General features: G+C 38.3%; 2 protein-coding genes across 2 annotated transcripts; one reads left to right on the forward strand and one right to left on the reverse strand.

The window, feature by feature from the left end:
• Nucleotides 1-2,031: 2,031 nt before the first annotated feature.
• On the reverse strand, nt 2,032-6,642 carry LOC124141146 (mitochondrial cardiolipin hydrolase-like). Its single transcript, XM_046509058.2, has 2 exons — nt 6,144-6,642; nt 2,032-2,557 (listed from the first exon to the last, which is right to left on the reverse strand). Exons 1-2 carry the CDS (start codon nt 6,571-6,573, stop codon nt 2,277-2,279), a joined length of 711 nt encoding a protein of 236 aa, XP_046365014.2. The 5' UTR covers nt 6,574-6,642; the 3' UTR covers nt 2,032-2,276.
• Nucleotides 6,643-6,830: 188 nt separating this feature from the next.
• Nucleotides 6,831-14,409, forward strand: LOC124141145 (Golgi apparatus membrane protein TVP23 homolog B-like). The gene is made up of 7 exons (XM_046509057.2): nt 6,831-6,944; nt 7,546-7,619; nt 7,944-8,098; nt 8,861-8,940; nt 9,781-9,906; nt 10,576-10,704; nt 12,401-14,409. Exons 1-7 carry the CDS (start codon nt 6,927-6,929, stop codon nt 12,449-12,451), a joined length of 633 nt encoding a protein of 210 aa, XP_046365013.1. The 5' UTR covers nt 6,831-6,926; the 3' UTR covers nt 12,452-14,409.
• The last annotated feature ends 178 nt before the right edge of the window (nt 14,410-14,587 follow it).

Genomic DNA, 14,587 nt, shown 5'->3' on the forward strand with positions numbered 1-14,587 from the left:
AGAGGCGGTCCATTAAATATGTACGTAGTAATAAGAAAATGTGTTGTTGGAGAACTTTCTGTCCATGAACAAGACTGGAGGAGTTATCTCCCTTGTCGTGGCTGGGATTTTTGTTTTGAGAAAGAGCAATCTCATTAATATCAGATCTTAGATCTCGTTATGCTAAACAAAGTTTCGCGGCAGCGAGAAGTTAGATCTGATTTTAATGAGATTGGAGATAGAGTGAGTGTGAGTGAGTTTGGTTTTACGCCGCTTTTAGCAATATTCCAGCAATATCTCGGCGGGGGACACCAGAAATGGGCTTCACACATTTTACCCATGTCGGGAATCGAACCCGGATCTTCGGAACCCGGATGAGCAAACGCTTTAGCCACTAGGCTACCTGAATATTTCAAAACTTACAAACGGTTAGCAATTATTTTTATCAGTTTTTTTCTAATATTAGAATATGAGCAAGTGTTTGACCCTCGCTGACTTTCTTTTGAAATGTAAACATAGCAGTACAAAAATGTTCAAATAGGGTCACAGATTTGATCATCTTTAGATGTTCTAAAGTGAAACAAAGAGCCCCTTTTTTAATACTTGTATAGTACAAAACTTGTCAGTGTAAGAAAGTGTAAAGAAATGTGTGATTTTTTTTTATTTCAATATGTCAAAGTTTTCTGCAATTTTACTATTCTCGTGAGCCAGTTAGGGCCCTTAATCTACCTAGTACTATTGACACACGCAGTACATAAATTTGCGAGGCGGTCAGGCAGCCTAGTGGTTAAAGCGTTCGCTCTTCACTCCACAGACCCGGGTTCGATTCCCGACATGGGTACAATGTGTGAAGCCCATTTCTAGTGTCCCCCACCTTGATATTGCTGGAATATTGTTAAAAGCGGCATAAAACTATATTCACTCACTCACTCACTCACATAAATTTGCAGTCTGGCTTTAAATAAATAAACCAACCATAGAATCAAAACAAAAAGAATAAATTAAGATTTTATTTGGCATTTTCAATGGTAAGTCAGTTAAAGATGATTGTGTTGTGTTCAGTGGAATATCTCATGGTTACTGTGGGTTCTCATTTAATAAAATGAACCCTTGGCATGATTATATATATTTAACAAATAAATTAACTTTTCCATGTTCTCAAGAAGACTAAAAAAACATTTACATGTGCCTGGTTTCTAAAACCTATTAAAAAAAGCCTATTGGCAATTTAAAATGAAATATAGAATTTGACAAAATTAACCATGGAAATTAAAAAGGTCCATGTAAAATGCTAAAGCAATTTGATAATCACCGACAGCTGTCAAATATGGATAAACTACTCAAAAGAAGTTAAAGAACACACAATCTGTTAATGACTATAGTTCATCTGACATGGTCAGGACCATGATAGCGGTCAACCATCATGATTAGGGTCATATGAAACAACTGGATGTTCTTTAAGTGCTCTGGAGTAGAATATATTACAAGTGATGCAAAACTGAACATCATCTTAATAGCATCATGTGAACCTATTTGGAAGTGCACCAGACGAAGCTGAGCCTAGAAGAAAATAATGCTGATGACTTCAGTAAACATAAAATGAAACTATCAGGTCACATTTAGACCTTAATTTCTTCTCTTTAACTCTGACACTTCTTTTGACATTCAATTCAATATTTGTTGAATAATACAACATGGAATATGGATTGGAATGTGTTAAATGATAAAACAACAGACATCTGGTTAATTCTGGCATGTGAGAAGCATAAGGCTGATTAAGCATGTTAAGTAGGGCTGGTATATTTCTATCAATCAATGACACTCCATTGTCACACAAGGACAATATCCCACCAATGCAAGTATATATTGTGTTTACCAGGTATTCATGAATTCCCCCAATGTTGGTTGGTTGGTTGGTTTGTTGTTTAACACCGCACTCAGCAATATTCCAGCTATATGACGGCGGTCTGTAAATAATCAAGTCTGGACCAGACAATCCAGTGATTAATGTCATGAGCATCGATCCACACAATTGGGATCGATGACATGCATCAACAAAGTCAGCGAGCCTGACCACCCGATCCATTTAGTCGCCTCTTACCACAAGCATAGTCGCCTTTCACAGCAAGCATGGGTTGCTGAAGACCTATTCTACCCCGGATCTTCACAGGTTCCTTCAATGTGATTAAAACAGGTAAAAATGGGTTAAAACATATAAAAATGAAGTGGCTGCAGTTGAATGATCATGTGATAAGAATTCTAAAAGGTGACAGCTAAAATTGCAGCTCAGCCTAGCATCAGTCCCAGCTAGCTGTTGAAGAGTTGGGCGGCTGATTTTTCCTTCTATGCAAGTCTGATTTATTAAAGTTTCTTGGATCAAATTCTTTCCAGAGTTTTTCAAACTCCTTCTGGTATGCTACGACAAAGTCAGGGTTGTTTGTGATGAGCAGATTCTCCTGGTTGCCTGTGATGGCGATCCTTGTCCAGTTGAAGGAACCATTGATGAGAATCTTCTTGTCCACAATAACAAACTTGTGGTGCATAAAGAATGATGAATGATCAGTCCGAACACTGATACCTGCAACAATAAAGGAACATCACATAAAACAAAGCTTCATCTTAAAATGCCTCCTAAACTTACATTGTTACAATAGCTTTACTGGGGCGGTCAGGTAGCCTTTTGGTTAAAGCGTTTTGCTCGTCACGCCGAAGACCCAGGATCGATTCCCAACATGGGTAAAATGCCCCCCCCCGCCGTGATATTGCTGGAATATTGCTCAAAGCGGCGTAAAACCATACTCACTAACTCACTCACTCATTAGCTTTACTTGCTATCATGTAATAGGTCTTCAGCAACCCTTGTTTGTCGAAAGAGGCGACTAACGGGATTGGGTGGTCAGGCTCGCTGACTTAGTTGATATATGTCATCATATCCCTATTGCTGAGATCGATGCACATGATGTCAATCACTCTATTGTCTGGTCCAGACTTGATTATTTACAGACCGTTGTGATATAGCTGGAATATTGTTGAGTGTGGCATTAAACAACAAACGAACAAAACACAGGAAGAGTTGAGTTGAAGATGGAGTTGGAAATCATGTGACATTGTGACATTCAAGAATATCAATAGGTAATGTCTAAATGACTAAGCAACATATAACCAAATTTTGTGGCCATTTTCACTAAAATATGGGGTCATTGCCTCCAAATTGTCTGGGGTCTTTTTCTCCTGCACCCCTAAGAAAAAACTCAAGCCCTTTGGTCACAGAACATGAGTCTATGCAGCAGCTATACTTCGGTATTCTCTCCCTTACAACATCAACAGTCTCCCTTCCTCTTTCAGTCAGTCCTAAAACCTATGTCTTCAGATGTCACTACTTCCAATCTATTCTTAATCTCTAGCTTTGCTTTCAATTTCATGCATTAATTAAAGGGGCACTGATCTAACGCAATTCCCCGGGACTGGTTGTTGCCTTTGTTATTGTTTTTTCCCAGTGAGTACCCGGATGTATAGCAGAAATCTAGACTAGTTCGCGACCTCTGCTGCGCCATTCGTAAGCGCATTAGTCACTTTTATGGGTAGTAATAAGGGCGTATGGTCACATTGATCAACAAAATGAAATACAGTTTTCGAGATAATAAGGAAATGTAGGTATCTTTGTGGGTAGCATCGGTAATGGTGACGAAGTTTTGATAAGTCACTTGCTTGGTAATTTTGCGATTTTCGTTTACACTATTTTGACTTGCATCACAAAGTAAATATTTCACCTGAGCATTGCTTTTTTTATAGTGTGTATATTTTTTTACTGTCAAATGGGTAACAAATTTATTAAACGTCTAAATATTCAGTTATTTTACAAAGTGACTGAAAAACATTTCCATCTGTATTATTATGATAACGAATTCCAAACATTTTGATGTATAATGTCATCACCAAGAGACTGAAAATGTTACGTTGAAAAGTACATTTCTATGTTGTTTGGCTTCTAATCCTACATAATAATCTGTTGTGATGTTTGTAGGCCCTTTTGATCGTCTTAATCAATCTGGGCAGATTTTTTAGTCAAAATGACTGAAATATTTACACATTTTATAAATTGCCTGAGAGAATCACATTTTACAAATTGACGGTAATATATACACGCTTACAAAGGAAAGGACCTGTGAAAACAACGTCTATCGCGCATTGAAGAATTTCCCAACCAAGACGTAGAGAAACAAGAACGAATCTGTTCAAATGAAGGAAAACAAAATGCAAATTTCATAATTACAACCTACCAAATTTATGTGTATAAATTTTAGGTAGCTTCCTTGTTCGAGGAATGTATCCGTGAATATCCACACAAAGCAACAATATCCCACTCGTCTGCAGCTGTACAAAGAAACTTATTCGATGTCACGTGTCTCAGTAACAATCAAATATTTTAAAAGATATATACCGTTTCGGGATATTATAAGCCGTGTTCGTTTCTCAACTGATCACTTGGATTGTTTCAGGTGTTTTACATAGGTGTCAAGTATCAATGGTCGGCTGAGAAAGCCCACGTGACAACTATTTTCATAACGTCCACGGTTCCTAAAAAATCCATTGAGTGATAGCTAACAATGATCAATCAATCAACGTATTATCAGTTAACCCTTTGAACAAAGTATGTTGTTTTTACATCGGCACTTCACACCATGATATGAGTGTATTCCCTTTGTTTTAGTAAACCTAGACATGTAAACAATCTCTCTTGACATATCCACTGTACAAGATAACAGTGATTAATCAATCAACGTATTTTCTGTTAATCCTTTGATGACTAGGAACGATCCGTTGATTTACAAAAAACGTAAATCAACTGATCATTCATCTCTCGCTGGGCTGCCACGTGCATATTACATAACACACATTTCACCTCACTTCAAACCTGGATTTAGATTGAATAATTACCCCAGACACAATAAATGCCAAATGGGAACCTTTGTCAGGTAATCTAAGTGGCGCTACCACTAATTGTACCTGTAATAAATTCATTAACTGAGCATCAAGTGAATGACGACAAATACACAAGTGTAGGGTTATACGAGAAAACGTGGATGACAACAAGGGAGTAGTAATCGTATTATCGCCGCAAGCCGAAATCCGAAAATGCTTTCACTGCATGGATACTTTTTTTAGTATTAAACTATAACCATCTGGGGTATTTCCAAAAGACGACATCCGATGAGCTCCGCTGTTCTTTTTGTCTGTTTGTTTAGGCTGAAGAAATTAATTAACATGCGCCCTTTGTCGAAATCTCTATAGATCACAGTTAACCAATCAGTGTTTATGCAAAAATGCGTAAAACAAATATTGCCTCCAGCCTCCAAGTTTATTTAGCTGTCCTTGCAGACGGTAGCCCAGTCTCTGGTCACGCTCAGTTGCGTTGCGTATCATCCGGGTACTCACGGGGGAAAAAACAATAACAAAGGCAACAACCAGTCCGGGGAATTGCGTTAGATCAGCGCCCCTTTAAGTAGTATTATAAGCATGCACTTGAGGGTGGATATGGAACAAAAGAAATATCCTTTATTATTGTGAAGAAATTATGTGTCGTATTTTATGGCTGTTTGATGATTAAAATTTCAATTTTATGATCCATACCAATCAGCAATAACTGCATCAGTACCCTAAAAGTGTAACATTTTACAAAAGGCATTAATTAGTCTTAGAAGGAAAATCCACTTGCCAAGTCATCTTACATATAAAAACATCACCTAAAATATACCTTTAACGATGAGGAAACTAGGTGCTAGTATCTACCCCTGTAATGTTTGAACCTGACACTTGAAATTATTGGGTGTGGCATTCTATGATCATGCTGATCGTGAGTGAGTTGGGTTTAACTCCGCTTTTAAAAGTATTCCAGTTATATCATGTTGTGTCAGCTTCATGTGGGAGGAAAGCCCAAAGTGATGCTGGTTTCAGACGTTTACCACTTTGGTGAAACCCAGGAGCACGAGTACGGTGCTGACAAACCTAGAACTGGGATTCAAACCCACATAGGTTTCTAACATGACAAAGGGACGAAACTCTGCATGGCGAAGCGCGGCGCCTTAGACGACTGGGCCCCCGATCATGCTGATATATGAAATTGATAACGTTGATAAATGTTAATCAAACTGTTGGATGCACACCTTCTTTCCTGAATCGCCATATTTGTGAACCCGGCATCTCCATCTGTTCATCATCCGTGATAATCCTGACCATCTTCCCTTGCTTGTGCAGCTGAATCAGTATGTCTGCCAGATCCTTACAACATATCACAAACACACACACATCTAGACTGTGTTCAGCCCTGCCAAGGTGCTTGTAGAGTTCACTGAGCGATGTGTCCTTGTGGGAATATCTGCAGTTTACATGACTACAGCCTTCTCTTGTTTGAAAGTGAGCCTTACAAGCTACTTCTCTGTCAGGGAAGAATAAAACTTTTGAAAATTGGTTCTTTTCTTTCCTTCGTGTTCTCCACCATGTCAAACCTTGATAGATAATCTCTGTTAACACTCCTATTGTCAGCGTCGTTCCAAAAACGAAAGCGCTTTGAATAATGAAGGATCGATCAGGCATTCTTAATGTGTGTATCACCCAGTGAGAAACAATATTTTTGACGTACTGTACAACCTTGTCACGTGGGAAAGGGGAAAGGGGATTTCCCACTCAAAACACGATTCGTACTAGATACGAAAAACAAATCGACTAGAAAAAGAAAGTTTATCTATTTGTTTGCAACTCTTACTAACATCCGCATTATAGTATTTTGCTATAGCATGGGACTATCATATGATTATGATTTTGGATATTTTGTAACATCTAGAAGAATACATATAAGCTATATATTCGTTTGTGTATACAATGGTATTTCGATAAGCTCTACTTCCGCTTTGAGGTGCTCACTTCCGGTGTGACGTTCACGGTTTACAATGACAGATTCAAGCTCTGTAAGTAACCGCTGATATTCTTTTATTGCATCTTGTAGACGTTCTTCCATTTTAACCGAAACGTGTAGTAAAAGGTCGTTGTGTCATATGTTTGTTGTCTTTAAATCGTGAAATAAACACTCACGATTATTTTGACTAGTGAATGGCGGCGAAAAAGAACCCCAGTTTTCGTGCACTTTTATTCAGTGCGCTATATTTCTTCTTAAAATCTCCAGTCCTACGTTACTCCTAAGTAAAGTGCCTTACTTTCGTGATAAATACTGAGGCATGAATAAACAATGTTGTCATGAAGGACATCTTGTTCTCCAAAATTATGAAGCAGGAAACCAAATCATTGTCAAGCAGATGTGACATGGCAGTCTTGTGAGTGTTGTGTTGTGAATGCTGAATGTTAGGAAAACGTGGTTACATGGACATGATGGATGTGAAACTTTTTCCTGAATCTTCCCACATAATGTCTGGGAAAGATTACCGAATCATAATAGAATGGAGATGTGATATAGTGGAAAATCAAGGATGAATTTTCTGAGGTATCCGGTAAAAGTCAAGCTATTCAGGAATTTTAGTGGTGATTTAATTGCTTTTCTGATTATTTATATAGGTTATTATGGAGGAAACAGAAGTTCCACTGAATTTCGGTGAAGAGGATGAACTGGATCGAAGAAAAAAGTTGAAGTGAGCTATGATCAGATTTTCATTAGCATGTATATCCAACTTTGACGTCATTTTAATAATGACAATGGTGATGTGAGGTGCAGACCTGAACCTTGCAAGGCTTGCTTGGTCTATTTTGAGTGTGCCCACTTCATCAGTTCATGTTGGCTTATAAAATAGCTGTCACTTTCACTGTCAGCCATATATGAGAGTAAAGTACATTTAGACACTGTTTAGGCATATATTTGTTTGGAGTCTATTATTATGTTTCCTGAATTCAAAAAGCCAACCCACTACAGATGTATTTATTGTATGTTTTGTCATTGTCATGGTCATGTTTTACAGGCATCCAGCGGCAGTGTTCTTCCACATGATATTCCGTGGCAGTGCTATTGTTGCATACCTGCTTTGTGGACTGTTCAGTACCAGTTTCATCACAAACTTTGTCGTCATTGTCATTCTACTCTCAATGGACTTCTGGACAGTGAAAAACATTACAGGTAGCTCTGACGTATTCATTGTAGTATCTCCCTGTGGGGATTTCAGGTTAGAATAGGTCCTCTGCAACCTATGCTGGTCATAAGACACAACTAAATGCTGGTCATAAGACTTGGCGACTTGTTGTCTTGTGTGTCATTGTACTCTGACAATGTTGGACGTTGCTTGTAATATCAATCACTGATGTGTCTGGTCAGACTTGATTATGTACAGGCTTCCTCCATGTAGCTGCAATGTTGTTGAGTGCAGCATTAAACAACAAACAAGTATGATCATGAAACACATTATTTTATTTGGCCTTACTTTTTCAGTGGAGGTGAATGTCAAATCATTTCTGCTTTCCATAAAAATAATGGAGCGAAGGCCCATTACTTAAAGGAATGGAGAGTTATGAGAAGATTCCCCTACTTAAAACACATCCCTACTCTTACACCTTGACAAAACATTCCAAAGAGCTATGTACCATGCATTGTAAAGATCATCCAGCGACAGAACTTGGCGCACATGCAACAGCTACAGAGTACGCAACCAACTGTCCATTCCGGAAATGTAGTGGAGCATTCAAACAATAGAATGACGTGACAGATGTGTTTTAAAGTTCCCTCATCAGTACTATTTGTATCATTCTGTATCATTCTGTTTTATGTACTTATCAAATCATCTTTCAAATAAACATAAGCTGTTAAAAATCCTCTTGAACGTGCTGCACATACAATAGAATGTCATCTGTTTTTTCTTTACCATGCATGCTATTCCTCTTTCAGGCAGACTCCTAGTTGGCCTAAGATGGTGGAATTATGTTGATGATGATGGGAAAAGTCACTGGATATATGAATCTCGGAAGGTCAGTTGACATTTGTAATGTACCAATGCGCGGACATCCCACCTAGTATTCAGCCTTTGAAATTCATGCCAGTCTATTAGCCTGAGACTACTAACGGGACAAGAAAAATCCAATAATGGTAGTCCTCATTGACTAGTAGTAGTACCATTTGAGGGTTATAATTCTCAACCAGTTTTCAGTGCTTCAATTTTGCTTCAGACTGGAATTGAATAAAACTGACGGATACTGTAAACATAGTCAACATTTTGTCTTGTTCAACTAGGACTAGGCACAAACTCTGAGGACTAGTGAAGTAAGGTTAACATGAGTCCAAATGGGCAGAAAAAGTAAACAGTAATCATTTGTGTCTTGTTCAAGCAGGATGGGTTACAAACTAGAGATTAGATTAGAGAAATAAAAGTGGACTATTCTTTAAAAAAAACATGCATTTCTGAGGTTGAAGACACCAACCTTGTGTGAAATAATCTTCTTGGTCAGATGTTGTCCTGGGAAGCATAATATCTGATCAAGTAGTACATTTTTAGCCAGATTAAGGTACCACAGACCGTGTGTTAAATATGACTGTGGTGACCATGCAAACTGCAAAATAGGATATTTAGGTATGACACTCACAGATATTGTATGAACACTTCAACAGGACATGTTGCACATATTGTGCAAAAATTACTCACTGGCTTCCCTTTTGCTGGAACCAGACCTTTGCTGATTCGTTTGTAGAAGCTAGCGACTACATCACAAAGCAGCCCTATGTTAGTAAGTATTGACGGGTGAGGGAGGAAATGGTGTACACAAGCCCATGAAGTACTGATGATGCTAACACCCAGACTGTTCACATTTCAGGACAAAGGTGGCAGCAAGGTGTCGGCAGTGGAGTCCAGGCTCTTCTGGCTGTCTCTAGTTATCAGCGAAGTTATTTGGATGATCCTTTTCTTTGGCACAATATTCACCTTTAACCTCAAATGGATTGTAAGTATTGTGTGTTTGTCAATGTTATAGAAAATTACCTTGTGGGAGTAAGTTCAACTGGAAAAAATGTTCATTTCTGTATTGTGTATTAGCTTTCTGTATATTATTCTAAAAAATGAAAAGTAGTAAGATTGTAAAATATTTAGAAATAATAAATTAAAATGTCAAGTCAGATGTGAGAATTTAACACACAAAGTGGCTGATACAGTGATAGTAATCACCATGATCATAGTAATCATAGATAGTATTTAGTTGTGTTTTTGGCAACTACATCTGTGATCACTTTTGGGATGGGTGACACACTAGTGTAAGGCACTGCAGTACACTGTGCAGAGTTGAGTCCCTTGGCTGTGCCAGGATATGATGATCAAGATTTTTGAGCCCAGGTGTTACCCTCATTATCATCTTTGTTCTCTTACATCATACCCAAGTTTGGTTCCAGCAGAAAATGTAACCAGTCCCTTTTAGCATTACTCACACATGAAGATGTCTTGCCATGATATATAACTGAAATATGGTTCAAATTGGAATCATTCTAACTCGGTCGATTGATGAAGCCCTGTTGTTTCCTGTGGAGATTCTCCAAGGAAAGACCTATAGTACCCCATTGTCCAGCTAGTTAAAAGAGGCAACTAGAATTAATTGTCTCACATTTTTGTTTGTTTTTAGATGGTTGTGATAGTGGGAATCATCATGAATGGAGCCAACCTTTATGGATACATCAGATGTAAACTTGGAGCCAAGAAGAAGCTGTCCTCTGTGGCATCAAACTTCCTTGGTGCTCAACTGTTTAGATCTGTAAGTAAACAATATTTGGGTTTGCTGGAGATTTAGCTGCTGTTTTCTGTAGTCTAACCACTGTCTGAATTCATTGCATTAATTGTCCACACCATAACACTGTTGTCAAGATGGTTTTGCAGGGTAACCTATGAGCAATGATGAGTACACACAAATGCTGGTCATAAAGGTGTGTTAAGGTGGTGCCAGGGCAGAGTACTGGTAAATCCCTGTACCTCATGCTTGTTACCATGGTTACAAGAGCTGGGATCGTTGTAACAATATGTGTCATGACTGATTGTGTGTCACACCCAAAACCATGGACAGCAGTACATTATTGCTATTGATTTTGTTTGTCTAAATGTGAATTGTCAAATTTCCTCAATGATGAGTACACACAAATGCTGGTCATAAAGGTGTGTTAAGGTGGTGCCAGGGCAGCGTACTGGTAAATCCCTGTACCTCATGCTTGTTACCATGGTTACAAGAGCTGGGATCGTTGTAACAATATGTGTCATGACTGATTGTGTGTCACACCCAAAACCATGGACAGCAGTACATTATTGCTATTGATTTTGTTTGTCTAAATGTGAATTGTCAAATTTCCTCAATGATGAGTACACACAAATGCTGGTCATAAAGGTGTGTTAAGGTGGTGCCAGGGCAGAGTACTGGTAAATCCCTGTACCTTATGCTTGTTACCATGGTTACAAGAGCTGGGATCGTTGTAACAATATGTGTCATGACTGATTGTGTGTCACACCCAAAACCATGGACAGCAGTACATTATTGCCATTGATTTTGTTTGTCTAAATGTAAATTGTCAAATTTCCTCCTTAAACAAATGCTTAAATTACATTCACTCACTCATAAGAGGCATGGGTGGCCCAGTCGACACACTGCAGAGTTATGTCACTTGGTCACACCAGAAACCTGATGAAAGCTGATGACCGTGGGTTCGAATACTGGTTCGTCCCCATTGTGTTTCTAGGTTTGTCAGTACCATACCCATGCTTGTGGATTTCACTAAAGTGGTAAATTCCTGATACCTGCATCACTTTGGACTTTCCTCACATGTTACACCATGATATAACTGGAATACTGTTAAAAGCAATGTTAAACCCAAATCACTCATAAGAGATTAATGTGTAACCATGGTAACTGTAAATATAAACATTGCTGGTCTGTGTCACATGTTAAAGTGTGTAACAGGATGACTCACTACCCATACTGTAATCATGATGTTTAATCACCAAGTTATTTACTCTCGGTACCATGACACATGTTGTCATGGCAATGCTGTAGTAATGATGTGACGGCAACCTAAATCTCTGCTCATTGCTTCACTCATATATATAGGTGGGGTGAAATGGAGTTTAACATCACGTTCAAGATTATTGCACTTATGCACACGTCTGAGGCTACTTGTCCTAGTCGTGACTAATGCCGGTTATATAGTGCTAGCCGGTTATATAGTGCTAGCCCATGAGATACCATACTCCCAGCCAACCAGACTTGGTTTTATCACCTTAGTGACAAGAACCAGGCAAGGTACCATCTTTTGACATATTGTGGTAAGACAGGGATCAAACCCCAACCTCCCATTGTCCGGGACGACGCTCTATCCACTAGACCTCAGATACGGTCTCACTCATCAGTCAGTGTAACAAGGGTAACTAACAGAAACAGTTGATATTGCAATACACATGTATTTCAGATGTTGTCAACAGCCACAAAGCCTGCAGAGTCATCAGGAGAACAGAAGTGAAGACGTCCGCAAGTGAATATCATGGGAATGTGACAGTTCTATCACTGATGGGCAGTCGTGATACTGTGGCAATGGGCAACAAGTGTTTTAAAAAATCTTGTAGTGGACATATTCCGAAATCCAAATTGGTAATGATGTCTGAAGAAATCTTGTTCCAGCTCAACTTGATTGTACCATCATCATCTATCCATGTTTGTTTGCATACAGAATAAACTACTCAAAAGAAATCAGAGAACACTCCACATGACAGAATAACTATATCGTATAAAAATAAGATTGTTCTTTAACTTCTTTTAAGTACTATGTATGTACTGCCATGTTTTTTGTTGGGAAATATTTTGTGACTTTGTAAATTGTTAATGTATGATTGAATATCACGTCTACTGCTAATCTAAATGTCGAGAACTATCTCCCATCTGTGATGAACAAATTCTGCAAACGCTGGTGTTTTACTCTGCCAACAACCAGTCCTGCAACATGCTGTGTGGAACAATCAGTGTCCAAAATAACTGCCTGGCTGCCTACCCATGGCTGGTAACCTTTCTGTTGGGCTGCATGAAATGTTCCTCCTTCTGTCTTGTAGATGCAATTATGACTACTTCCATATTCAGTTTTATGATGTATATTTATATCTAATACTTCTTGTATAGATTCTCAAGTGATTGTTTGCATTTTTTCAAATGAATCAAGACGTGATTTGTCTCTTATTTTTTGTGATTTTTTAATATTCATAATGTCTGAATACGGGCAGGCAACTTTGAAGATGGGCAGGCAACACTTAAAGGGTAACCTGCCTGACTGTCTTGTTGGGTTTTAAAATGATTTCAAACACACATCCAATTCAGGAACAAGGTAGACACAAGACACTGATAATCATGATGAACATGACATTAAATTGTGATGCAGAGATTGCATGTGAAGATTGATTGGGTGTCATGTATTACACCCCACATGTAGGTGTATTGCCTTGTAGGGAAGTATTGCAAACGAAGACACAAGTCTGACAGTGTCTGAACATGTGGGTGTCCAAAATAATTTCATCGGGATTAACTTGACCAAAAGTGGTGTAGAAATCCGTTATAGCCACACTTCCTTGTTGTATCTGTCATTATTAAGGGTGTGAGGTGTGACCAGTATATCGGTAAATTGAGGTTCATTCTTTCCACGATACATGTCAAAATATAATTTTTTCATGCTCGATAAATCAGGTGATTTCAAATTTGGATTTTTATCAGGTGTTTAATGTTATATACTTGCCAAATGCCTTCGTTGCCCAGGAGCGAGCATCTGGGGCCCCAAGATGGCTGCGTATTTATTGAATGAGTTATTATTTTGGACCAGCATCTTGTTTTGTTCCATTTATGAACTTCAATTCATACCTTAATGTATCAGATTGCTTCTTAATTAAAAGTTTAGAATTATAAATATATCTTGATATATATCACAACACAGCTTTGTGCATTGAAAAATATTGTATTTAATTAAAATTTAGAATTATAAATATATGATATATATCACAACACAGCTTTGTGCATTGAAAAATATTGTATTTATACACTTTAAACCTCCAGGACCCATCCCTAGTGATTGTCACTAGTTTTGGTTGACCAAAGTTGTAGGATATTGACAGGTACACCACGGAAAGCGTGGGTATTTCTGTCACATATCCATGACCTGTCAGGATACAAACAGTTGTGTGTAGGACCACCTGTTTGTGGTACCTGTCGGACCACCTATTTTCTGTATCTGTGCATGTGGGGTTTTGATGTTCATTTGGGGTTTTTGTGTTGTGTCACTGGTTGTATATGTTGTAAATATGTCATGACATCTGTAAATAGAGGACATTCCAGCTTGCATAATCTTGTCCATACTGTTTCACTTTCAAGATCCTTCTTGATTCTGTACATTGGGAGCTAATTTATAATGCTTTTGCATTCATTAAAGAGCAAGATAATGAACATGTGTCTGTGTTATATGCAGTGAAACACACCACACAATACACATGATAGCCTCTCATATGGCAATAGCAGATCTTTGCCGATTGCATGACAAGACACATTATTACAAACAAATTGTAATGGTCCCTTCCTGTCATGGTTTTAAAGCAAGAGCAGCTCAACCTTGCGGGGATCCAGA

The sequence above is a fragment of the Haliotis rufescens genome, unplaced genomic scaffold, assembly GCF_023055435.1.
Source record: "Haliotis rufescens isolate VD_foot unplaced genomic scaffold, xgHalRufe1.0.p SCAF_11, whole genome shotgun sequence".
NCBI lineage: Eukaryota > Metazoa > Mollusca > Gastropoda > Lepetellida > Haliotidae > Haliotis > Haliotis rufescens.